Raw genomic sequence first — 25,830 nt, 5'->3', positions numbered from 1 at the left:
CTGTAGATGGAGCTTGAGCTCTGTTGAGTGAGCTGCGGCGGCACCTGGAAGCAGCACCTTCACCTGCTCGCAGCCAAAATCGATGCAGGAAGTTATTCACAAGGAAGATGCGCCGGGTGGAGACCGGTGAACCTTTCATCCGGTCGGCTGCTGCGACGAAGAGCTGCATCGCTCTCCAGAACGGCCTCGTACACCTGATGTAGAAGCCAGGGCCCCTTCTCATGTTTAACGAGTGCCACCTTCTCTCCGAACCGTGTGGTTCAGGGAAAATATAGGAAGACTATATGTTGGTCACAATGAAACTAGGGAACCAACTTAGACCAGAAGGCCCGGTGCAGCCTCAACCGAACCTTATCTTTATAGGATACAGTATGCGGGGGGGGGCTCTGAGGTCAAAGCCCTGATCCTGGAGACCTTCCTTGCCAAGGTAAATACCTCCAGGAAGGCCACCTTCCCGGAAGACAGGATTATAGGGCATGACGCCGCAGGTTCCAAGGTGGGGGCCCCGTGGGCCGTGAAAGGATGAGGTCGAGATCCCAGGGAGGCACCGGGTCGTAGACCTACAGATAGAGCCTCCCAGCCCCACCCGGGAACCTAACCAACATCAGAACCGCAATCCCCCTTCCAGTGACTGATGGAAGGCTGATATGGCTGCTAGGTGGGCCTTCAGGGAGGCTGCAGCCAGTCCCTGGAGCTTTAACTGTGGCAAGTATTTCCCGGATCACCTGCACTGGCGAGAGGCTGGGCAGAATATTCTTGGACTCTACCTTGCAGGCCACAGCCACTTCCACTTAACCTGGTAAATGACCTTCGTGGAGGGCTTCCTGCTACCCAGCAGGATTCATTGGACTTGCTGTGAGCGGCTCGCTTGTCATCTCTTGGTTACCGATCCACCACTCCCTGAGGTGTCAAGGGTCCAGGTCTGGGCACCGCCGGTGACCGTGATCCTGGGATCTGGGAATCACGCTGTCCTGGAGGCTCCTGAGGTGGGCAATCAAGAAGCCCAGCAGTATGCTGAACTGTGCTGGCGTGGCCAGGCCGGAGCAATCGAGATAGCATCTGTTTAACCCCTCCTCATCTTTAGCAGGACTGTATGCAGGAGGGGAAAGGCAGGAAGTGAATATGAAACTCTATGACCACTACAGATGGATGGCGTTGGTGATTGCCCCCGCCCCTTGATCACGGAAAGAGCAGCACTGTGGACACCTCATGCTCCAGTCCGATACGGACAGATTCCCTTTGGGGAAACCCCCCTCCAGACGGCCGTAGACGCCCTTTGTGGGCACAGCGACCCATTGTGGTGAGGGAGAGCGACCCCTTGACGCGGTGTGCCTCATCGTTCATCACCCCGGGAGGTGATCACCGCCAGGTCCTAAGGACCGATAGCTTCCCTTCATGAAGCTGACGAATGGGCTTCCGCTGCCTGTCGATGTAGTACATGGATGCTTTGCTGTCTGTCAGCACCTGTACTACCCTGCCCTCGATAAGCGGAGGAACATTCTGCAAGCCCTGCGAGCGTTTCGTGGATCTTTACATTGGTGTGCCGACGCCCCTCCTCCCTTGGCCTGACACCTTGTGAGCCGAGGTCAGTGCCAATACGGCACTTCACCCTCTGCCCGGAGCGTCCGACATCAGGGTAACTGAGGGAGTCAGCTCCACAAACTGAACACCCCTTCACACCTCCTGAGGAGTCATCCACCAGTCTAAGGAAGCTAGGGCTTGCTGCTGTTTGGTTGGTTGTTTTATTTTTGTTTGGGTTTTTTTTGGGGGGGACTGGACTGGGGAAGGTGGGGGAGAAGAGAGGGGACTGTAGCAGAAGATCCCTACTCGGACTGTACACAGACGCTAGCCGTGACTAAAGCGGCCTAAGCGTCAGACTCGCTAGTCTCACCACATAGGTGCAGGCCACCCTGTGACCTACCAGCTGTTGGCCACGTTTGGCTGTTGTTGTCAGGCATTTGTGCAGGTGGGCCATCCTGAAGGATGCTGTCTCACAGCACAAAGGCCTGGCTCGGGAAGCAACCGGTCACGCCGACACATTCCATAGGCTGTACCTGAGGTAACGTGAACTTTTGTTTGTTTACCAGCAGGACCCACCAGCCGCAAGTGGCGCCTGACTGGCTCACACTGCTCTGACTTGAGACCTGGACCTGCCTTGTGCAAGTCCTGCACCCCCTTTTGCCTCAAGTGCGCAGCTACCACTGCCAGGCCTTCAGTTAACACCCTCTGGGCCGAGAACAGGCCACAGGGTAAAGCCGACAGCGTTAAAAGGAGCCAAGCCTTGCAATAAAATAGTGGGAGCGGACAACATTGCTTTCCCTGTGGTTTGGAGATAAGATCCTGGTGCAGCTCCTCTCTCCATAATTGAAGGGTGAGTAAAGATCTTGGCACAGTGGGGTGGGGAGTGAAAATATTGACTCTCTCTCCTGCCCTTCAGGAATAGCAGCAACAGAGCAGTAGTAGCAGTACCACATAAAGAGGTGAGCGAAGGACTAGTTGATTTGGGGGCTTTAATTGTTTTTTGGAACATGGGGTGGCAATGGTGGTAACTGATGGAGCAGAGGGTAAATGCGAGTGAATGAATGGGAAAGGGATTGAACAATTGAGTGAGGATAGCTGGATTTCAGGGAGAGAATAAAAATGAAGGAGGAAATAATAAATAGGGGGAAGATTCTTAACTGGTGTAAATCAATATAGATCCATTGATTGAGGCAAATTATTATTTCAGCTGAAGTTTCTCTTAAAATTCACTCATGTTCTTACCTATAATTTCAGCAAGTAGCAAAGAAGCAGCTGTGTGAATTGTTGCAAAGTAGCATGCTGTAGTCGTGCCATTCTTTAGTGTTCTTCTCTATAAAAAGAATTCAATTTTCAGCTGTATGAAAAAAAGATTGTCACATTGCCAAAATGACAGAACATGCAATCAGTGGTTTTAATCTGCAAGATAGTTCTACTGAATTTTGCACTAATGGTATTGTGAGTGAAGACAGGAATAAAAATACACTACATTTTATAGCAGATTCTTATTAATGTATTTAAAAGAAAAACTATGGTTGATATGGGCTGATATAGTTATTAGTTCGAAACTGTAATACTTCCTTTCATCCCACCATGTGGCCTTTGGATTCATGTACTCCTCAATGGTGAACTGCAAGGAGACTATCAACATTTGCTCCAGGAAGTAGGCATCTTTTAAGGAAACTGCTATGAGTCCTGTACTCAGTAAACTAACATGTGATGCTGACAATACACTATCTAATCTTTCATGTTTGGAAAACATCATAGAGAAACTGTATCTAGGCACAGTCTCCCTAAAGTAGATGTTGATAGTCTCCTTTGGCTTGAGGTTGTGCAACAGTCACTGGCTTTAGTTGTGTTGATTGTATTTTTAAATTTTGGCAAAGGTGCCTGGAGCCTAGGACAGGTGATATACATGATGGTTGCTGCCTATTATGTGATTAAATTAGTTCTCATGTAAGCAACTAGGCAAAAAAGACACATATACATTTAGTATAAATTCATGCAAATTATCCATAGACCATCTTAACTGAGAATTTCCCAACTTTTTCATATTAAATTGTATGGACTTTTACAACTGTTTAAGTAGGAACTATCTTGGTGATGCACATTATATAAAGGACTGTCTAGATTCTTATATTTGTCCCCATCACAGTAGTATCTTAATATTTAGCAAAGTACATATTTAATGTAAAAATACATTCTGTAATAAAGATGAGACCACGTCATAGATCAAATGCTGTTTTGCTCAGAAATACATATTGACAAGGAGCATAAAGCTGGCATTTCCAATTTCAGTGGAACTACATCATGATTATTGTACTTGATAGCTAAACTTGAACCAGCTTTGCAAACCACTTAAACCCTAAACCAGAGAAGCTAAGAATACCTTGAACTTTGCTGGGTTCACCCATCCCTAATCACTAAGGTTAAGATTCTGTCACGGGTATTTTTAGTAAAAGTCAGGGACAGGGTGTGGGCAATAAACATAAATTCACAGAAGCCCGCGACCTGTCCCTGACTTTTACTAAAAATACCCTGTGGGAGAAGGACAAAGAGAGCACTGCTGGGGCTTGCAGTTGCTGCTGTGGCAGGGGCTGCTGCTGCTCCAGACCCAGGCGGGCTGACCCAATCCTGGCCACTGCTCTGATGGACCTGAGGCTGGCTGTGGTCAGATGTTTGGCGGTCCCGGGGCTGGTCACCACTCAGCTGTTCTGGCACCTAGTTAGCAGCTCCCAGGGCTGGCAGCCTCTCAGCTGTTCCATGGCCATGGGTCTGCTCTAGCCCTGCCCCAGAAGTAGTCATGGAAAGTCACGGAATCAGTGACCTCCATGGCAGAATCGTATCCTTACTAGTCACACTGCTAGACATCAGAACTAGAAAGGGATAATCTTGGTTGACAACCATGAACAATGGCAACATTCCCAATTTATTTAATTTCTATGCTATTTAAAGGATAGGGTTTTATTTGTTTTTGAGTTGTATTGTCAGCTTCAGAAAGCTTATATGGTTCATTAATGTGCACTTTACCTTATAATAGTAGGTAGAAGACATTTGCTGTACTTACTACAACTCTGGTGTATACCTCTTCAGCAAAGTCATTATCTTTGTATTTGACTTCTGTTGGGAATGTGTATGTGTTTAACCACTCCAAAAGAGGTAGATCTACTCTTGATCCAGCAAATGCATACTGAGGTGCATGAATATGTGTATCAACCATTCCTGGCATGAAGAACTCACTGTTTAAAGAAAAAAAAAAAAGTAAATCATAGTAGTTTGTCTGGATTTTTAAATAATTGTTCTTAAAAAGTAACTTATGCTTTTGTCTTGTACAATATGCTTGTGTGATAGCCCCCAGCATGAGTGGTCTGCAGGGTTTGAAACCCAGATCTTCAGCACCAAAGTACAGACTTCTACTAAGGAAGTAAATACTTTTACTGTGTGCAGTAGTAGGCTGTTATCCTCTATATGGACTAGCCACTAGAGGGGGAAATGACACACACTGTGAAAGCATTTTATATTTGCTGGTAATTAATGCAGTCAGAACATGATGAAAGCAAGACCCAATACCATAACCTGAAAGTACACATAAATGGGGGAAATGTAATCAAGATCAGAAGAATTATTTCAATAGGCCTCTGGAGACAGTGAATTATTTTCCTGCTCTCTTCACAATGCATTTTTTTTACTATAGTCTCTCAGTAAAAGCAATAGACTTGTTTCTCTTCTCATTTACACTGATGTAAACAGTGGGATAACCATTAAAGTTGCACCATTGTAAAATCTGTGCAAATTAGAGGAGAACCAGGCCCAATCGTGTTTCCAAACATAGGCGTATTAAGACAGGTTCACTTGACTGATCAGGATATTGGGAATGCTGTTCTCTTCCATAGCATGGTATTTCTGTCTATATCAGTGGAACTCAAGTTTCAATAGATAAAGATCCATTTGGCACTAATGGAGTTACAGAATCATAAAATAATCTCAGTGTGATGTCTTGACTTGGCACTGGGATGTTTACATTATGGAAGTCCCTTTGTGATTATTTTGTGGCTCTCTGAAACTCCGCTTCTCCACAAATTCCTGACTGCACAGAGAATGGGAGTTTCTTCTCTTTATCACTGCCATACTTCCCGACTTCCTGGGTGCTGGACATTTGCAGAGGGAACCCAATAAATCTAATCCATGTGTTCAGCAATTCCCCTTCCCCCCTGCCATTTCAGGCGTTTTGCATTATGAGGAAACCTCTTGTAATTTAACCACTTCCTATGATCAGTGCTCCAACATGAGACACAGATTTCATAAGAGTTGCACAATAATCCTAAAGAGCTGCTTTCGCTCTAGACTCTGAATTCTAGAGCCATAAGTTCTTTATAGCTGATATTTTGATATGTAAAGTGATGGTAGGTACAGTCCTAGACCTTCTTCACTCCGCCTGACTAGCAGGGGGATTTCCTGCCCTACAAGATGAATTTCATTGAGTAATACTGGGTTTCTGTATAAAAGTAATTCACCCTTGCTGTAGAATAGTAGAAAATTAATTCACACACTCTAATTTTCTCATGTTCATGGAGGTTTTTCATAAACAAAGCAGCTCGTTTGTGCATACATAGAGCTAATGCTCATTAGAGACAAGTTAGTTTTGTCACTAGAAATGCAAATTTGTAATTTACTTAATGAAGTAAATAGGAAAGGAGGTCTACTGTTCATGAGCTTATCTGCTGGAAATCAAGGTACATGGATATTGTGCAAAGGAACTAAAAATGTTTTGTCTTTATGCTGCATTAATGATTCATGCAGTTTAGTTTTGGGAATACATGCCTTAAGGAGATGAGTTTTGGAGGTTTTTAAGATTGTGAGTACACAAAGATAGGAAAAGATATGAAAAACAGAGATCTAGTGTTAAACACACCTCCTTAATTGTCAATTTTCCTTTGTCTACAGGATAACCCATAACACAGCATGAAAACTAGTTTCCTCTCTATAGAAGAAAACAGAGGGACTGAAACACAAGCTGAAGATCCTGAAAGAGACAATTAGCAGAAACCCAACAGGTTGAGACTATGAATGAGAACTGGAATATGATAAAGGTAGATGAAAGAATAGAGCAACACAAAAGGAAAAATAGGAGTCATTTAGTTTTGACACCAGCAACAGATACAGAAATCAGTATATTTGAAAATGTACAGAAATATTTTTGGATGTTTATAATAAATTTAAACTGGTATTCGATTATTGTTTAACAGTGTGCTTAAAATTGCAATTAATCACAACTATTTTGTTTAATCTAGTTAATTTGTTTTGCATTCATCGCATGCATTAACTGTGATTAATTGACAGCCCTAATATGTAATAACATATCTGAATTAGAAACACATGTTGAGGGAGAAGTGTGATGTAATTCAAGTGACAAATGCTTGGTTAAACTAACCCAGTGAGTCAGATTATATTACCAGAAGGAATAGAAAAACATAGAGCAGGAGAAGGAGTTGGCAAAACAGATATGAGAAAGTAAATGTTTTAAGAGAAAGAAGTGATATACTGTTTTGTATGACAAAAGAGGTGCTATTTGGATTTAGGTAAAAAGGAATGAAGGAAGAAAGGAAGATGATCTGGGTGGTTATTATAAACCTCTTAGACAGAATGAAAAGGCAAAGTACGAAAATTCTTGCAGATATATTAAGCCAGTGGTTCTCAGTCAGGGGTACATGGTCTTCCAGGGGGTACATCAATGCAGAGGTCTTCCAGGTGGTACATCAACTCATCTAGATATTTGCCTAGTTTTACAACAAGCTACATAAAAAGCACTAGCGAAGTCAGTACAAACTAAAATTTCATACAGACAATGCCTTGTTTATACTGCTCTATATACTATACACTGAAATGTAAGTACAATATTTATATTCCAGTTGAATTATTTTATAATTATATAGTAAAATGATAAAGTAAGCAATTTTTCAGTGATAATATGCTGAGACTTTTGTATTTTTATGTCTGATTTTGTAAGCAAGTAGTTTTTAAGTGAGGTGTAACTTGAGGGTACGCAAGACAAACCAGACTCCTGAAAGGGGTACTGTATTCTGGAGAGTTTGAAAGCCACTTTATTAGGCCAGTAAAAGACCAGTGCAGGGGACGTAGGGGATTCCAAATGATACAAATGCTGACTGAGGAAACAACAGTGGAATAATTTGTTAACTTTACTCCCACTGAGAAGTACTTACTCATGAAACTAGCCAGTGGGATATCTCAGAGGAGTAAATCACACTCATTGTGAGCAAAAGCCGTAGAATCAAGCCTTAAATAAAAATGCATATTTAGGTTAGTGGTAAGAGATTATTTCCTTATACAGTTTATTGAACAGAACAACCAGTTCGGAGGATTTTTAGGAATGAATAAGTGGAGTAAGTAAGTTAAAGAAAACCTAGGTTCAAGTGACCTTAATATTATTAGGTCTGTAAAGTTGTTAAGGCTCTATAAAAAGTTGTGGGATGGCTGGATGGCATTTCGTGGCCTGCGTTATACAGGAGGTCAGGCTAGATGATCTGGTGGTCCCTTCTGGTCATAAACTCTATGACTGAAATACAGGAGTTTAGAAGACAGGTTTTCTATGAAACTGTTGAGTGATTGTCTTATTCTACCTGTGCATTTCACTCTCTCAGACAGAGAAGAATGAATGCTAAATACATGCTTTGATGAGAGACAAAGACCAAAAATATTTATACAACAAGATCTGCTAGCAACTCTAAAATGAAGTTATATCAAATTTAAATCATATATTGGACTTCTGCATACTTATGCGATGGCATACTGAGCAACGATGTGTGCTGGTGGTGAGAGAATCAAGGTGGTCATCTGAAAACACTATTTAACAGAGTCCTAATATTATAAAATATTTGTCAAAGATATAAAAGTTTCAGAAATAATATAGCATCATCATTCACCAGATGAGTCAGAGCTATATTTGCTACATGATCTTCTTCAAGATATAGAACTATACAATCTTAAAAAATTGATTGTTATTTCCTTTGAATATACAAAAAGATTCATCCAGAGATGATAATAAAGCTCTTATGTTACACTTTTAAAAGACTGGGATGCTGATATGGCAGACATTGTTTCGTACAAGCATCTTATACATAAAAAGTCAAGCTCTTGTTTATGTAAAGTGTTTGCTTTTTGTTGACATGTATGTTATTGAATGCATAGTTTTATAGAATGGTTTTAAAATCTGTAAAGACATTTTATTTTTAAGAAAAGCAAGTTTTATAATATTTTTAAAGCTAAAATTAGCTACTTTTCCAGTGAAAATGGGCTGGTTTTTCTGAAGAAAAAAAGATTTTTTTTGTTTTTTGTTTTTTTTTAAAGACAGACATTTGGAGATTTGTGGTTTCATATCCTTTCATACAAAAAGAACCATTTTGTCAAAACTGCAAATAAACACAAAATTTGGAGTGTGAAATTATAGAAAAGTTAACAATGAAAAAGTACATGAGAAATGTCATGCAAGAAAAATTCTGATTTTCAGTCTCTCTAATGCAAAATCAGAACAGTGTGTGTCTACATTGCGCAAAAAAACAACTCACAGCAGTGAGTCTCAGAGCCCTGGTCAACTGACTCGGGCTCACGGGGCTTATGCTATGGGGCAAAAAATAGCAGCGACGACATTTCCGCTCAGGCCAGAGCCCAGCTGAGACCCAGCAAGGGGAAAGGATCTCAGAGCCCTGACTCCAGCCTGATTGGGAACGTCTGCACTGCTGTTTTGAGCCCCATAGCACGAGCATCATGAGCCCAAGACAGTTTACCGAGGCTCTAATACTCACTGCTCTGGATTTTTTGTTTTCTTTTGTCGCAGTATAGACATACCCTGAGTGAATCTCAGAGTGTGTGATTTTCTTCAAAACTGAAGCAGCTACCAGAGCCAACCTGGGGTGTCATGCTGATAAGTCTGAGCCTACTCCCACTGACTTGGGAAATGGATTATGCCCTAAAGTGAAAATTGTTTGGACTATTCACATCCTCCCCCCCATAATGGAAAAGAACGAAAGGTTAGTGACCCTAAAAATATCATATTTTATATTTATAGAACACACACACACACACCCTTTATCTTCTCAGCTTCCAACATAATCAAGGAGGATCGAAAGTATTTTCACTGGCACTTTCACAGGGCTCTGTCAGGAGAGAGCAGTTTTGGCTTCAGTAAAAGGATCTAAAGGAGCCCTACCAACCAAGGCTACAGGAGGAAGCCCTCAGTCATATGTCGACCAGGGCCTACCAATGGCCATATCCCCTTTCTAGCCAAGCTGCCTGCTTCCTAATACTGGCTAGCATCAGGCACTCCTGGATGCTGCCTTGTGTCACCACAACTACTCCTCTGAGTAGACTTTCAGCACCAGAAGCCCTGGGTCCTGGCCTCTGACAGCTTCTGCCAGCAATTAAAGTAAATATGATGTCAAATATTTTTAAAATAGTAGAAAATAATAATTTTCCCCTCTTATAGTACCACAAGACTCTTTTTCTCATATTCTAAACTTGTTTTCTTGCAAACTAATTTCTATGGATATAAATATTTCTTCTAAATGTGATGAGCTCTCTAAAAAAAAAATGCATTTGGCAATGGAGCTGAGTGAATAGTCCATAATAATGTATTTGCTGAATTTCACTTTTTTTGGATTATGAAATATTTATTCATAAACAAACCATGAAAATCTTAAAATTATTTGTGGATCAAAATTATTCACAAATTTCTTCATACATTTTCCTGTATGAATAGTTTGTGCATCATTAATTAAGAACATTTTATATTGAAACTTTTGAAATTTACTCTGGGTTGGTTTGTTCCATAGTACATGCTACAGTTTCTGCCCCCGCAATTGGGTGACATATGTAACTAACCTACACAGCATGTGTTTTGAATATTACAATTAAGAATACAAGTCAAAATTCACATTTACCAAATATGCACGCATTTTTTTTTTCAAATTTGCTTTTCATTACTATTTTTTTCAATAAATATTGACAATTTGAATGTTCTCAAAAAGCAACCACAAAAGAATTGCAAATATGGTTGAATCAAAATTCATTTTTTAATTTGGATGAATATTAGCTGAATTTTGTTTGTATGTGTTATTCACTCAGTTCGGTTCAATAGTGTGAAATGCACAAATGTGTCATACTTTTGAAATCTATCCCCCAGGCTTATCAGACATGTAGCTAAAGCAAACAGACATCATGCTACTTGGCAGCTGAGCCAGAATTTCAAACTGAAGCGCTACACATACTTATTAACTCAGCTGTGGAGTTTTCAGCCAGGATCCACTGGCATAGCCTGCTGCCAACAAAATGGACAACAGAATGTAAGTTTAAACTACTAAAAAAAATATAGAGAACATTGTTTACTGCTATACAAAAAGAATAGGTTATTTGCAGAGTCTAATACGGCTTTTCAATCTGTGAGTTATGGATCAGCTAGCACAATGCACTCATGGCTAAACTCTTAACTCAAGGAATGAAAAAAGCATATTCACTGTACACACTTACAGCCCATTCAGAAATGCCTTACACAGGCAAAACCCAAAGAACAGAATCAGAGTCTGGATCCATAAAACGTTTTTAGCCCACATATATGCACATACATATATGTCATCCAGGGACATCAGTCATCTAGGGAACAAATTGAAACCAAAATGACTACTTGAACTTAAACTCAACACTTACTGATTACTAAGCTCTCTTATATCAGATGCTTTGAAGCCCCACTTCTTAGCTAGTTGCTCTTGCTGATCTGCTTGCTCCAAAAACACAATCTAAAGAAAAAAACAAAATAGTTAAATGATTGTATATTGCATTTAAATATATATACACCATTAACATCACATGATCACAAAATAGTAATCATTTTACTACATCTGATTTTGTGAAGTGCACACTTTTTTACAGCAGAAATTAGTTTGTATTAAAACATAAGTTCTGCCTGACTACCTAGGTTTGACTTTGAAATGCCTACTCATGGGCTATTAAGCAAGCCAACCCAGCTTGTACCTGTAACTTCTTATGGGAAGTGAACGCAGGCACTATATATACTTAAGAAGAAGTCCATCACTATGTAATTGGCATAGTGCCAGCACGCACCTTCACACTTCATAATAGCTAGTGTACAACAATTCTGTTAGCAGTACTGGGTTTCTCAGGTTACAGTTCTATGAATCTGTTTTAGCGCCTGAACTGTTCAATCTCTATATCAGTGACATTGCAGTCACATCATCCTGTAAATTCATCAATGCAGATGATATTGCGCCAGCAACCCAAGCATCCTCTCTGAAGGCCACAGAGAAGGTTATGAAAAACAACTTTCAGACACTTGAGATGTATTTCAAAGTTTGGTTACTGAACTCCAATGCTTTGAAATCACTGATCTCTGCCTTCCACTTGAAAAACTACAAGCCAAAATTCATTGAAAGTGAACTTTTGTGGTCTACCTTTATTGCATGACCATAATCCATGGTACTTTGGAGTTACCCTTAATCAGATGCCGAGCTATAGACAACACCTTGACAATACCAAAAACAAAATAAAAAGAAGGGTTAACATCATTCAGAAGCTTGCTGATACATCCTGGAGATGTGATGCATGCACACATCGAATGTCAGTACAAGCCCTGGTTTTGTCACCAATGGAGCACTGCATGCCAGGTAGTGCAACTACTCCCACACCAATTTTGTTGACACTGAAATCAATGCCATGCTCAGGATTGTTAGCAACACTCTCAAATCAACGCCAACATCTCCCAGTTTTGGTGGGCATCATGCCAGCCATCAGGCAAGATGCTGCTGTGGTCCAAGAGCACAATAAAATCCTGGCTCCTGGATTTGCCAATACACAAAGAGCTCAATTTGCTACCACTCTCCCAATTCAAATCCAATAAGTCTTTCTGGATCCACACATCATCACTACAGGCCAACCAAAAGGATGCCAGCATTTGCTGGCATGAATCTTGGGCTACTTGTGACGTCCCAAACAAAGACTCAACTGAAGAGCCAACGAAAGACGTCCCGAGATTCTGCCTTCCCTGTAGAAAGGGACCTGCACTCAACTGTGTTTAAACAGTGCACAGATGGTGTGGATATTTCCTCCACAAATACAAAATCAAAAAAATCATCAAATTGTGACTGTGGTGAGGTAGAAACAATGCAACACATCATGGACAACAGCCCCCTTCACACTTACGATGGTGGTATGAGGGGGATCCACCTAGCTACCCCAGAAGCATTGGAATGGCTTTCAAATCTTAAAATTCAACTATAATCTCAGCCAATTGCTTTTCAAATACCATACGGAAGAAGCAGCAGCTCTATGGTGGTCTTACAGGAATACACCTGTATAGTATCTAGCAACATAAGAGTCAAAAGAATTGCCTAGCATAAATGTAAAGGAAAAAGTTATGGGGCTATAAGCAACTTTATATTGGCATAATTGCATCAACACTAGGGGGCTGTACAATTTTAACTATTCTGATTTCTACATGAATATAGTTATAGTGGTATAAAAGCTGTACATAGACCAGTCCTTAAAAAAGCTTTAACAGTAGATGTAACAAACAATAGGATAGAGCAGGGGAAGGGAGGAAACAAGGAAAACAAAAGAGTAAAAAACACAAAAAAAACCAAACCAAAACAACAACAAAAAACCAGAAAACCCACCCATGGTTTAACATGGATCAGCTAGTTAACTGGATTCATGATTATTATACGTTACTTTTATTTAAAGAAAAGATATAAATAAGGGTCTCCATGAAGAAAATATAAGAATTTTTAAACAATAATGAAGACTTCAACTGAAAAAGCAGAATTTTTTTTTTTTGGTGGTGTGCAGAATCCTGCAGATTTTTTTAAAATGATGTGTCACTGCAGATTTAACACTAAATTCCTTTGGAACCTTAGGACACCACAAAAAAATAAATATTTAACAATAATCACAAAAGTGTAATGATCTATTGACACTTCACTTAAGGCAACATCTCTCTTTCTCTCTCTCTCTTTTTAAACCATGTTTGGTGTGTTTTGCCAGTTCAATAAGTAGAGCACCTGCATATGTTTTATAATCCAGACCTATTGAAATTTGTGATGAGCAATAAAGAAAATGTCACAGAGATACTGAAGTAAAAATGGATGGGGAATGACTAATGCTAGCTATTGAACAAAAACTAGCTGAGAGTAAGTAAGAGAGAGACAAACATGAAATACCAGATGGCAAATGCTGAAGACAGACTTGTTGCCATGGAACGGGAGTGGGTATTTTATTCATAGCAAACCATTACTCAAGATGTTTTGAAATGATTCAGTTCTGGAAAAAACAGAAAGCCTTACTGTAATCAGTCATGCAAAATCCATCCTAGCAGGAATATACAGTTCCAAAACACAGAAAAATTAGACAATAACATAGGGCTGTGTGAAAGGTTAGTCTAGACCCATGAATGAAACTGAAAGCAGAGTAAGGGTGGGTTCTAATACTTCCCATGAAAATCATCCTAGGTCAATGAACATGCATACACATGGGCTGATGCTGTTCACACAAATGTAGATTCTCCCCAAGGAGTCACCTATACAACCAACGTGTCTTTGCTTTTGAGTCTTATGTGCCTGTGTATAACAACTGACACCTAATTAATAATGGTCACTGGGTCACATTTTTCATTGTTCTGCACCTTGCACAGTTATTGATATCAATGGAAAGTGGAGGCAAAATGCTTTCAAATCAGAATGGTAGTGCATGCACTCATCTTGCATTGGTGTAAACAATGACATTGGAGAATCAGAGCATCTGTGTCTGAGAAAGACCTAGAGATCAACCAGGAACTTTATGATGTGAGAGAACTTTTTTAATTACTGCCTAATAGTTCAAATAGATGAATGCACCAAGAAAATTAATTCCAAATATATTATTTTCAGAGGAATCAAACAAAATCCCTTTTCCCATCCAAGTACAGTTACATGATCTGGAACCAGTTCTCCCATATGGCCAGGGTGTATTGGCTGTACCAGTGACAGAATACTAAATTGAAACTGATGTCCAGTTTCAATCTAGTGCACTGTAATAGGAAGAAATGGAACAGCTCCCATGGTCAAATAGCTTCAGATGAAATTAACCCAGATATTGATGGGACTGCTGATTAGTACTGAGAAGAGATTGCTGGTACTCCTGAGTACCTTTGGGCTTTCTGAAGTTATTAAAATGTAGAATGAGTTAATAAAACTCTGTAAAATTCAAAACAGAAACAAAGTTCTCCACATCAGTCAGTCAGCCATAATTCCTGGTAGCCTACAGCATTTGGGAACCAACTTTTGCAGTGTGGGAAACTAAGAGAGCAAATTGCTTTACAGGTCTGTTTGTAACTGTGAGGCTCTTATTTCACGGGCACAATAAGTTGACATCCCACACTCCTACCTTTTTCACTACCTACTACTTCAGATGTAAATACAAGTCAGAATAGAAATTTGCCCAAACTTCTATTTGATCATATTGAAGTACAGTAGAAACTGACGCTCCACTGCTGAAAAGAGGTGGTGAGTCATTTATGTACATTTTTGCTCCTTAGTGAATAAACCTCTCTAAATAAACTATGTCACCAATGGGAGAGGAATTTAAACATGGTTTATTTCAGAGGATACGTAGTCTGAAGTTTGCAGTTATGTTCCAACTCTTTTCAGTATGGTCATTAATTATTAATATATTTGTTATTATTATTATAACAGGCTTGGCACTTCACAGATGAAGCTGCAAATCTGCGGTCCCAATCCTATAAAGATTTTAATCCCATAGAAATCAATTAGGACTACTCACATACTTAAAGCTAAACACGTGTGTGAACCTTTGCAAGACCAGAGCCTAATTTTAGACAGTAAGGGACAAATCAATATAACATACAGAAGACGTGGGATGGAAAAAGGTCTACAGCAATAAGATCACATTGTTATTCAATTGAGGCAAGTTCACATCTAATTGTTTACTTAAATTACTATCAAATTATGGTGATATTTACAGAACCTCTTTTATCTCAACCAGGCTAAATAAGCTCCATCTTGGCAGATCCACTTTGCACCAAATATCATTATCCCATCTTTATATGGCTGGAATTTTCTATCTTTGATTAAAGATAGAATCAGACAGAATCTTTGATCAGGAGGTCAGACTAGAAGATCTTGATGATCCCTTCTGACCTTAGAGTCTGAATCTATGAGGGCAGAGGGATGAAAAATTAGGCCATTAAAAAAACAAAACCCACACATACACTCTAAAACCTCTGTAAAACATGGAATAAACAGAATATATGATCGTGTGGTGAGAAAGAAGTGGATTTTTTGGCATTTGTTTTAGATGACTTGTATAACTATTGGAAAGTAGTCATCCTAAATTCATGCCAACTAAACCATCATAAAACCCCACATCATCATGTCATTGCAGTACACATTAGAAAATGTACATCTGAACATGCACAGTATTACATTCCAATAAATTGTTAGCTGCCCACTTTAAGATAAACGTTCTGCCCATATATGCATAGTTTCTTAAGTGAGCCACTGATTAGATAAACATTTGCTGGCTCAACGAATTGACAAGCTGAGGTGGACAAGCCAGCAGAGCTTGTATGATATGCAAGACTAACAGCAGAAAAAGACACTCACATGATCCTCCAGTGAAGGCAGAAAACTCTGTGAACTGCACAAACCAATTACTTTTTATTATTTTTAATAAATCATAGGAACTTAAATGCAAAAGAATGTGCAGTGAAATATTACGGCTGACAGTCTAAACATTCAAAGGTGAAGAAATTACAAAATTAAGTTCCAGAGGGGTAGCCATGTTAGTCTGTTTTTAGCAAAATAGCGAGAGTTCTGTGGCACCTTAAAAACTAACCAATTTATTTGGGCATAGTCTTTAAGGTTCCACAGGACTCTCACTGTTTTACCAAATTAAGGTTGCTCTAGCTATGCTAAAGTCAATTATATATATGAAGTAATTTTAACTATGAACCTTAATGTCTTACTTTGACTATTAAGACACCTTTAAAATACACAGGATATGTAATATGAATGAGTTAATGTTGCTGAATCAGCCTTAGCGGTGGAGTTTTCTGTGCTTTATTGCTTTTTGTGTGCCTGATCTCACAGCTTTTGCGGCTTAATTATAGCTCTTAGAAGTGCATAGGGATGGAATGAGATGTAGTGCCTGCATGACAGTAGCTGAAAGCATTATGCTTGCACAGTGCAGAGACAGACAGGCATACCTCCTCTAAGGGAGAAGTGTGTTCAGCAATGACATGGCAAAAAACCATGTGGTGTCTTCTCCCCTAATGATGGCTTCTGAGCACTGGCTGAGTGTAGGAAGATTAGGACCCTGCCTATGACCCAAACCACCCAGCCATCATGCCTCTGACTGTGTCCCCCACAGATGCAAAGCGTATACAAATAGATGTCATTCTAGAGGGTTGCACACTTCACTGCTTCTGGAGGCTGAGTTGCACACCCAAAGAGGAAGAGCAGCATCTTAAGCTGATGCCTTGATATGTGTATGCAGCAGCAGGGGCACCAAAGAAATTACCTTGACTTCAGCACCAAAGAAGCAGTCTATGGGCCTAATTTTCTTCTCACACCACTGGAAATCAGTCTTTTACAATTTTCCAATTTTCACCAAAACCATTAGAGTTCTATCTATTGGTGCCTTGAACATCCCTGGAAATTTTGGAATTGGTTGGACGCGTGGTGCCACAACCCTACAAGCCAAGGCTTACGTGATTGCTAAGTAACCAGTAGAATTGTCTCTTGCAGTAGGTCGTAGGAGGAGCAGGAACTTAGTCTCTATCCCTGAACTAGAATGCCCTGCCCTCCTAAAACACCACCCAGTTGAGGATCTGAAAGAACTTTACAGCCTCAGTGAATTCCCCCTACCACCTCACCTCAGGCCAACTGTAGGCAAAAGAAAATAAGATTCATTACAATCAGTTCCTGTTGCCTTGATCTACTCCTTCTTTTTCTCTGTTCTGTCCCGGACCTCCCATTCAGGCATGAAACCTCCATGATGCCCACACCCAAGCTGCCATTGAATTCTCTCTGTTCTCCATCCCTGCCCCTTCCCCCCATAGCAAGTAAACTCTTCCCCCTGCTTAAGTCATCTTTCCCCTGGACTCCTGCAACTGCCTCCCTCTCTGGCCCAGCTGAGACTTGCTCCCACTTGGCTCAGCCAAAGTGCTGCAGCTATAATCACCTTTCTCCTCTGCTGTTCAGCTCCGATCACTCACTTCTTCAGAGTCTTCCCTGTCCTCCTCATGCTTCCTGCAGTCAGGTCAGACTTCTCCTTCCCTCAAAGGCCCTAACTAGCTCCACTCCTACCTACCCTCCTGCTTCCCCCTTGCTCAGCCCAAGTCCCCTCCTCTCTTTTGTAACCTTCTCCCCATCACCTTTTTATTGCCTTCCATGCCACCCCTTCTGCATGGGACAGTCTCTCCCTCTTCCCGTGTATCACATGACCAGCAGCTCCTCCTTCACATCCCTCTGTGGGGCTCACTCCTCCCTATAGAGACCTCTGTGAGATTCCCACACACAACCCCTGGGGTGCTCTGTGGGTCTGAAGTATCCCATTTTACAGTCTTACATTTTAATCCTTCAACAAAAGTATTGAAATATATTCAGAATATATAGAATATATTTGGATGATCAGGCTAATCAAGTTTCTAATCTGACAGTCTTTACACAATCAATTTCTCATTGATTCTAACGGGAGCTCTGCATGAATTAAAACTACAGAATCAGGCAATATGTGTGGAAAAATACGATTCAGCTGAAACTGCAATAATAACATAAAACTGAAGTTCAACAGTAGAAGAATTGAACTGACTAGCTTTGAAATATATTAAGCAAACTATTTAACCACTCAGCTATTTTGTCTTTGGATGGTAGCCACTCAAATGTATAAAAATTTAAGTTTTTATCCAGAGCCCTTTGTAGTTAATAAGAGTCTTTCCATTGACTTTGATAGGTTTTATAGCAAGTCTTAATGAGTCATAAAGCTCCCACAATGGCCCCTGAAAAAGGAAGTTAGGTCTTAATCCTATCAAATCTGCCTGTGATGGGAACCCTGAAAGGGCAAAATTCAGTTAATAATGAGAATAATAAGGGGGGAAAAGTGTGTTTTAAGGGCTCCAAAGTTCAAAGTCTGCTAGTTATGACTGTCAAATGTCATGCAAGTCAGACATAAATTATCATAAAATCATAGAAGATTAGAGTTGGAAGGGACCTCAGGAGGTCATCTAGACCAACCCCCTACTCAAAACAGGACTACCCTCAGCTAAATCATCCCAGCCAGGGCTTTGTCAAGCCACAGCTTAAAAACCTCTAAAGATGGAGATTCCACCACCTAGGTAACCCATTCCAGTGCTTTACCACCCTCCTAGTGAAAAACTTTTTGCTGTGTTCCTCCTTATAACAAAAAGGGGACATGGTGATGAAGAAAATGATTTTTCTACAATTTATCTACACATAATGCTCCACTGAAATCAGTGGGACTCCACAAGGTTCAAGAGTCTACCTGTGCAGAGCTCATTGTAGGATTGAGGCCTACATTTAGTAATGTTAAGGCACTAACATAGCTTCCCCATCATATTTGATCTTGCACAAATAGTAAAAGTAATTTATATTTTTTAAACTTGGCTCACATCACTGAATCAGTAATCCATCAGTTATATTAGTAATACTCAGTATTATAGAGTACTTTTTAATTTCAAAGTTCTGTATAATCAGTTAATTATTACTCTGACTTTGAATGTACATTTTGCGTCTGACCAGAGAAAATGTCTAGGGAGACTATTCATCATTATTACAAAAAATCATGTGTTATTTTTTTCAGAATGTATCTTTTAAAATTATTTCTATATTTGGTTTCCACTGAAAATGGAAAATAAAATTTAAAAATTGGAGGAAACACTTATGATCCAGATTAACTGCTGTTTTGAAAAAAGTGAAAATAAAATCTATACAGTAGGTGCAGGTTCCTTCCTAAAGATGCCAACAGGCTTATCCCGTCTCTGAATCTAAGTCTTTGAATTTCCAGTTAGCTCTGGATAACTCCTACCTATCATAAAATATTTGCCTCTATTGCTTTCCCGTTTACCTTGTTTCTCTAAACATTGTCAACCTCTTCCTAAAGATTTGCAGCAAAAATGAGTCTAGAACATCTTTTTTCTCCCTTGGCCTTTGCAGAAAAGGGACTCAAGAAATCACTTAACAATTTCAAGCCACAAGTGGGAGCACGTCGCTACTTTGGGAGACATCTGTATAGCTGGACATTAACATACCACCGCCGCTACAGTCTGACATTTCAAATCTTCTTAAAGAAAGGCGGAGAGAAAAATTCATCCACGTGGCATCTCGCTGCTTTTCTTGGACAGCTATTCAGTCCCCTCTGCTAAAAAGCTCCTTCTACCATCTCAAAGACAATCACTCCCAAACACAGCCTGCGTGCGCCCACAGGCACCCCACACCTGTTAGCCCCCTTTGCTGCAGCAAGCCCCTCTCACGCTCGCCTGGTACCACATGCGAATCCCCAACACTGTATCCTCCCACCCCTCCCATTATCACTCCCCCTCCCCCCCAGTACTACAGGCCTCCTCGCCTCTGCAGGGCAACGCACACCTCACTGTTACCTAACCCCGCCACACCCACGCTCCATAGCCCGCCTCTGCCCACGCGCCCCGTTCTTCCAGCCCCCTCCCCCTCCCCTGTCGACAGGGGATTAAGCCCCCGCGTGCCGCCCACACTCACTCTCCCGTCGTCGCCCACGCCCAGCAGGTGGCCGTGCAGCACGTCCATGGGCGAGGAGAGGGTGGCGTGCACGAAGGTCCCTTTGAACAGGTGAGCGAGGGGCGGCTTCTGCGGGGAGCCCATCGCGGTGCCCAGAGGGAGGCGACTGGAGGCGCTCAGACTTGCCGCTGGAAGAGACATGGACCGGGCGGGCGGGCGTGGCGGTGGGATGCGGATGCTGCTGCTGCTCTAGGCGGCCGCTCGCGCTCCCTGGCTGCCAGTGCCTCTGCCTCCTGCACTCAGGGGGCTGCTGGCTGCTTCCAGGGGGTGGTGTCTTTATTCCCTTAGCACCAATAGCAGCTCCCCCTGCACCTAGCGCTGTCTCTCCACCCCCTAACGACTTTCTCTTTGGGGAGTGGTTACTGTTCCTGGAAGGCTTCCCTTTCTCCCGCGGCTGCCGAGTCAGCCTTGAACGCTACAGGTTCCCGATCTCCTGCCAGCCGAGACCAAAGTCCGCTTACTTGATAAGCCGCTGGGCTGGGAGCAGCATCTCCTGCGATTAGAAGGAGGGGAACCTGGCAGTGATCCACCCCTGGGGCTGCAGGCGCATCCCCAAACGCCCCCCTCTGTTGCACTCGTGTCAGCCAGCCCTCGGCACTCAGCGCGAAACACCTGTGCAAACTACATTGGCTACTTCTTCTTAAAACAAAAACAACCAACAAAGGAGGGGGAAGAGGGACAGATCTGGAGCCCAACTCCTGACAGAGTTAAGCTGCAGATAAAACGAGACTGCCCTCTCCTATCTAGGGTGACCAGATAGCAAGTGCGAAAAATCGGGACCCCCTTTTTTTTTTTCTTCAAGGGGTGATATATTTGCCTGCATAAGATAAAGCCCCTAATATTGGGACGGTCCCAATAATATCAGGACATCTGCTCACCCTACTCCTATCCCAGTTTGCTAGGCTACCAATCTCTCTTCCCTCCTAAAGACTCCTTTCTTTCCAAAGTACCCACAGAAAATGAATTTTTCATAATTTAAAAAGAAAAACTTGAAATGATCCCAACTTCTGGAATCCCAGTGAATTCTTCCTTCTCTAGTCTAGATCCTCAGCGACAGCCAAGATATCTTCAGGGCAGAATGCAGGCGAGAGTGAGGTGAGGGGGCAAAAATGTTTCTAACCACTCAGAACCACCAAAGTACCGATTGAAGGGTTCCAGTAAAATAGAATCTGAATCTATATCAGTACTGCTTTTGCTTTGTCAGCATGAAAACTCAGCCAACAAGATATCGCAAAAATGAAACTACAGCAAACCACTTCTGGATTGGCACTTCTCTAATGTGCTCATTTACAATGTTGACCTGAAATCATCAGATAAGAAAGGAAGCATGTGATTATTTAATTCTGCGAAGTGTGTATTTCCCTTTTTTTTTTTTTTAATTCAATGTACGAAAAATGGCCTTTTGGACAGATAAATACTTTTTATCAAAAAGTACACAAAGTACACAAGACTTCAGTTTTTAAAACATAGTATTCACAAAGTACAAGATGATAGCCAGCCGTCAGTCTTGTTAACTTGGTTACACACTGGTTTTTGTCCTTCATAAATTGCTTTTATTTAAAAACAAGGAGTTGCAAGGTTTCAAGAGATAGACCTGCTTAATGTGGGAACACAGTAATGTGGTGGGCTGCATATTGGAGTTTAAAACATATTTTGCACTTTTCCAGTGCAAATTATGGGAGAACTGCCAAGGAGACAACAGTTTGTTGGCAAAACATCTAGTAAACAATTATGTACTGGAGTGTAACCAGGACAGGAGAGTAACCAGTATAAAAAGTACTTCTCATATCAGGCTTGTTTATTAGGTCCCAGAAGGTAAGTTTGCAACCCTGAGCCCCAACCCGTAGGACACCAGTTGACAATTTCAGCAGAACAGACCTGGTTTTAACAGGGTTGTAATTCTTACACTACATATGCTGACTAACAGTTATGCTTTGTTCAAATTCACACCCGGCGCTGGAAGGCATTTTTGTATCCTTGGTGAACGGAAAAGGTAGCTCCCTCCCTTAATATGGACTGGTTGCTAGTTCCTGTGCTGTGCATATGTATGAGTCCCTCATTGTGCAGGATATAGGAGTGGAGATTAACAGAGATGCCAACAGACAGCCTGAACTGTAAGCAGAAAGCCGTTGAGTCTAGACCCAATAGAAAAGGTCTATGGGAAAAGAGAAAAATGAGCGAGGACTTCATAGGGGATGAAAAGCACCATGAGATGGGAAAAAGAATGTGGGGCATGGAGAGGGTAAGAAATAGGGGCTGAAGGAGAGGGAAAGTACAAATTCCACCGAGATAGAAATAAGAATTGCTCAGGGGAATTTTATTCCATTATACTCTAACAGATATCTGCACTGGTTCCTTCTTCTTGTCCAGAGGTCAGCACTGGGAACCCAGGGAGACTGTGCCTCCAACAGGAATCCAGGGTAGATATATGAAGTCTGAAATTTGATTTCAAAATCAAGGAGCAATTTGGACTTTTTACAAATTAAAAAATAGAGATCTGGGGTTGTTTATTGTAGAGCTTTATATTTTTGCAAAGCTAGGAAGTGGTGTGAGCCACACTTTAAGAACTCCTGGGGTGCCTCATGCTGAAAGGTGTGGCACAATGGAGCAGCTTCAACAGCAGACACTGAAGAGGCTCCCCACATCAGAATGCCCCATAGCTCAGTGGTTAAAGCACCATCCTGAGAGGACGGTGTCCCCCTGTTCAAATACTTTCTGCCTCTCTGGTAGAGGGAGAAGTTGTGCTTGGGTCTCTCACATCCCAACTGAGTTAACCAGTTGGCTAAAAGTTATAAGGGGGGTGCAACAGTCACCCCATTTTATATGGAGTGAGGCAAGCACTTAATTTGTTCCTGCAAGAAATGGCTTAGGCACCTAAACCAGCTGACTCCATTCCCAGTTTGCTAAACAGAGTTAAGTCCCTGGCTATGAGAGCAGGGTCAGGCTCAGCACGCACCCTTGTCGTTGGCATCTCTCATTGGATAACTTAGGTGGCTCCTCACCTAGCATGATGGCTTTTGTGGATTGCACTTCTAAGCGCCTATCTCTCCCCTGTGCCATTGTATAGCCTAACTCAGCTTTGTGGATCACAGTGTTGTTTCTGTGATTTTTCAAGGCACTTAAAAGTTAGGTTGCAACATATAACTAGATTCTAACTCTTTCTCTAATGTGATGGAGTGCATAGACTCCTTACTGGGGTTGAACTTGGCAGAAGGAAGGTTAACATACTTCTTTCTTTCTTTTCCTTTTTTAAGTAAAGGAATGAGCGCAGCTCCTAACTGCTGTGGAGTTGCCAGAATAGCAGGGATGGCTCAGCTGGGATGAATTAGGTTAGTTCACCAGTAACACTATAAGAATGCTATGCTGGGTTCCTCTGAGTTAGGAACTTGGGCCTCCCTGGGAGAAATAGAAAATTGCTAGCTCGTAATTATTTTTGTTTGCTTCCCTAATGTCAGCTTTTGTTGCACCAACCCTTTTTTTGGTTAAATTCATTTGGAAGCCAGGGTGAAGGCAGTCCCTTTTTACCTCGCATTGCAAACCATTCATTGTGGGAAGGTTTTGTTTGTTTTGATTGTTTTCCAAAAAGCCTGGTTACATAATTTACGTAGTTGTAAGAACCCTCTGGTGTTGTAACACACTCCTATTACACCACACCACCACTTTTTTTGTTTTGGGCCTACTGCTATATACGGTAAAAACTCAGTGTCTCAATCACTCTTCAGTAGCATTTCAGTCTCTCATTCTTCAGCTAGCTCTTAACAATGGGGCTAGAACTTGAGTTCTAATGCTGAGTAACAATTGGAAATGCAGCAAAATAGTTCTAGGAAAAGCAGGAAAGATTTTAGCAGCATTAGAAGGTGGTCACATACCTGGTCTGTGGTTTCTACTTTTTGATCTTTCATTTCACTTAGTGTAGTTTGCTTCCTTTATTGTACAACACATGGATTAAATGAGTTGCTTTCAATGTTTGAGCTACTCTGTAAATTGGAATAGTAACTTCAGTGCTCCTGAGAGTAAGTCATATGCTACTTTAGAAAAGCTGAGAAGTCGGGGAGTCTTTTTCTCCAATTTAGATCAAATGTACTAGATAAGTTCTGTGGTATGTGCTCAACCACTTCAGTGAAGATGGAAAGTTCAAAGGCATTCTACCATGTACAGGTTTCAAGGAACAATAGTTAATTATTATTCCTTTATACAAGTTAACCTTTTAATATGTGCTTGATTACAAAACATACACAAGATTTGCTTTGATAATTATGCAGCTGGCTAGGGCAATAAAGTTAGCAAGTTACAAAATATCATTGACCTGGCACACTGCTTGGAAGATGAAGGCAGTAAATAAATGACAAATATTATTTGGGCATTCAAAGAACAAAAGGAATGAGCCACACACCATTTATTGATTCACAACATAGAACAATTGATAGGAGGATGCAGAATGTGTCAGGAACAAAGGTTGTACAACAATAACAACAAAGATCCATTATAGCCTCACTGGTTCCTAAGCTACCTTGGCACAGGATAATTGTAGATATTTCATCAATGTCTGCTCCTAATAGATTATTTTCCCAAGTATCCAGAACTCCTGTGTTTACCACACAAATCAGAAAATTCTGTGATTACAAAATGAAAAGCCTTCTTGAAAAGGCATGCCACACCTTGTAAACTATTGGGTATCTCTGTTCTTTTTGCAAGCAGAGAAATGTGTAATGTGGGGGATGCAGCTCAGTCATTCCAGCCCAGAATATGTATAATCTAAACAAAAGGCTGAGAGAATTAGTTAAATCAGTGTTTCACAAAATAATTGCATCAGGCAAGAAAGAGATTAGAAATGTGACTGTCTTGGAGCACTCTCCAGCAGAGGTATTGAGGGACAAAATGCTGAAATAGTTTCTGATATATGGTGCTGCAATGCAGCACACTGCAAAGAGTTCATGAAAAGCAAAGATTGTGACAGAAAAAAATATAAGATGCTATGACCAAATAGCCAGGCTACTTCCTGTTTTCTGTCATGGGGATCCAATGTGCATTACAGTACAGAGCTCGCAATGTGGAACGTAGAGAGTCATGGGTCTACATTGACACATCCACAAATGGGAGTTAGAGACACGACACCTGTGACTTGGGCATACATTACCAATAAGAAGAAACACAGCCTACCAACTGTATCTGAATAGCCACCTGAGTAGTCCCATGAACCATCGCAAAACATCCTGTTATCAGAATGTAACCCTCTCACCAGAGGGCATGCCAGCCACATCAAATATCACTGACATAAATTCACCTGAAGAGGGTATTGGCTATACCTATTATGCAGTTATAAATAGTTAATATTGCATCAGCATTAAAACCAGTTTAAGTGCTAGTAACTCCTGACCCACAACTGTTAAGACTTATGGATCAAATGTGATGGCAGAGACATTGACGGTTGATACACAGTCACTTATTGGAAAGCAGAGAG

At 41.2% G+C, this 25,830-nt stretch overlaps 1 protein-coding gene across 4 annotated transcripts in view; it reads right to left on the bottom strand.

Moving 5' to 3' along the window:
- Nucleotides 1-20,858, bottom strand: part of GDA (guanine deaminase) — a 56,031-nt gene extending 35,173 nt beyond the window's left edge. For 2 of the 4 annotated variants that reach the window (XM_067568462.1, XM_067568464.1), the window contains exons 1-4: nt 20,331-20,858; nt 11,236-11,324; nt 4,586-4,757; nt 2,764-2,851 (exon numbers count right to left, since the gene is read on the bottom strand). In XM_067568462.1, the coding sequence (XP_067424563.1) occupies nt 2,764-2,851; nt 4,586-4,757; nt 11,236-11,324; nt 20,331-20,510 (529 nt within the window). In that variant the 5' untranslated portion in view covers nt 20,511-20,858. Of the gene's footprint in view, nt 1-2,763; nt 2,852-4,585; nt 4,758-7,739; nt 7,814-11,235; nt 11,325-20,330 lie in introns of all 4 variants that reach the window. The other 2 variants (XM_067568465.1, XM_067568463.1) reach the window with 2 other exon arrangements.
- Between the last annotated feature and the right edge of the window lie 4,972 nt (nt 20,859-25,830).

Source organism: Emydura macquarii, unplaced genomic scaffold (assembly GCF_026122565.2).
Source record: "Emydura macquarii macquarii isolate MOO-44397 ecotype Brisbane River unplaced genomic scaffold, CSIRO-AGI_Emac_v2 contig_2897, whole genome shotgun sequence".
Taxonomy (NCBI): domain Eukaryota; kingdom Metazoa; phylum Chordata; order Testudines; family Chelidae; genus Emydura; species Emydura macquarii.
This window is presented reverse-complemented; position numbering and strand designations above follow the sequence as displayed.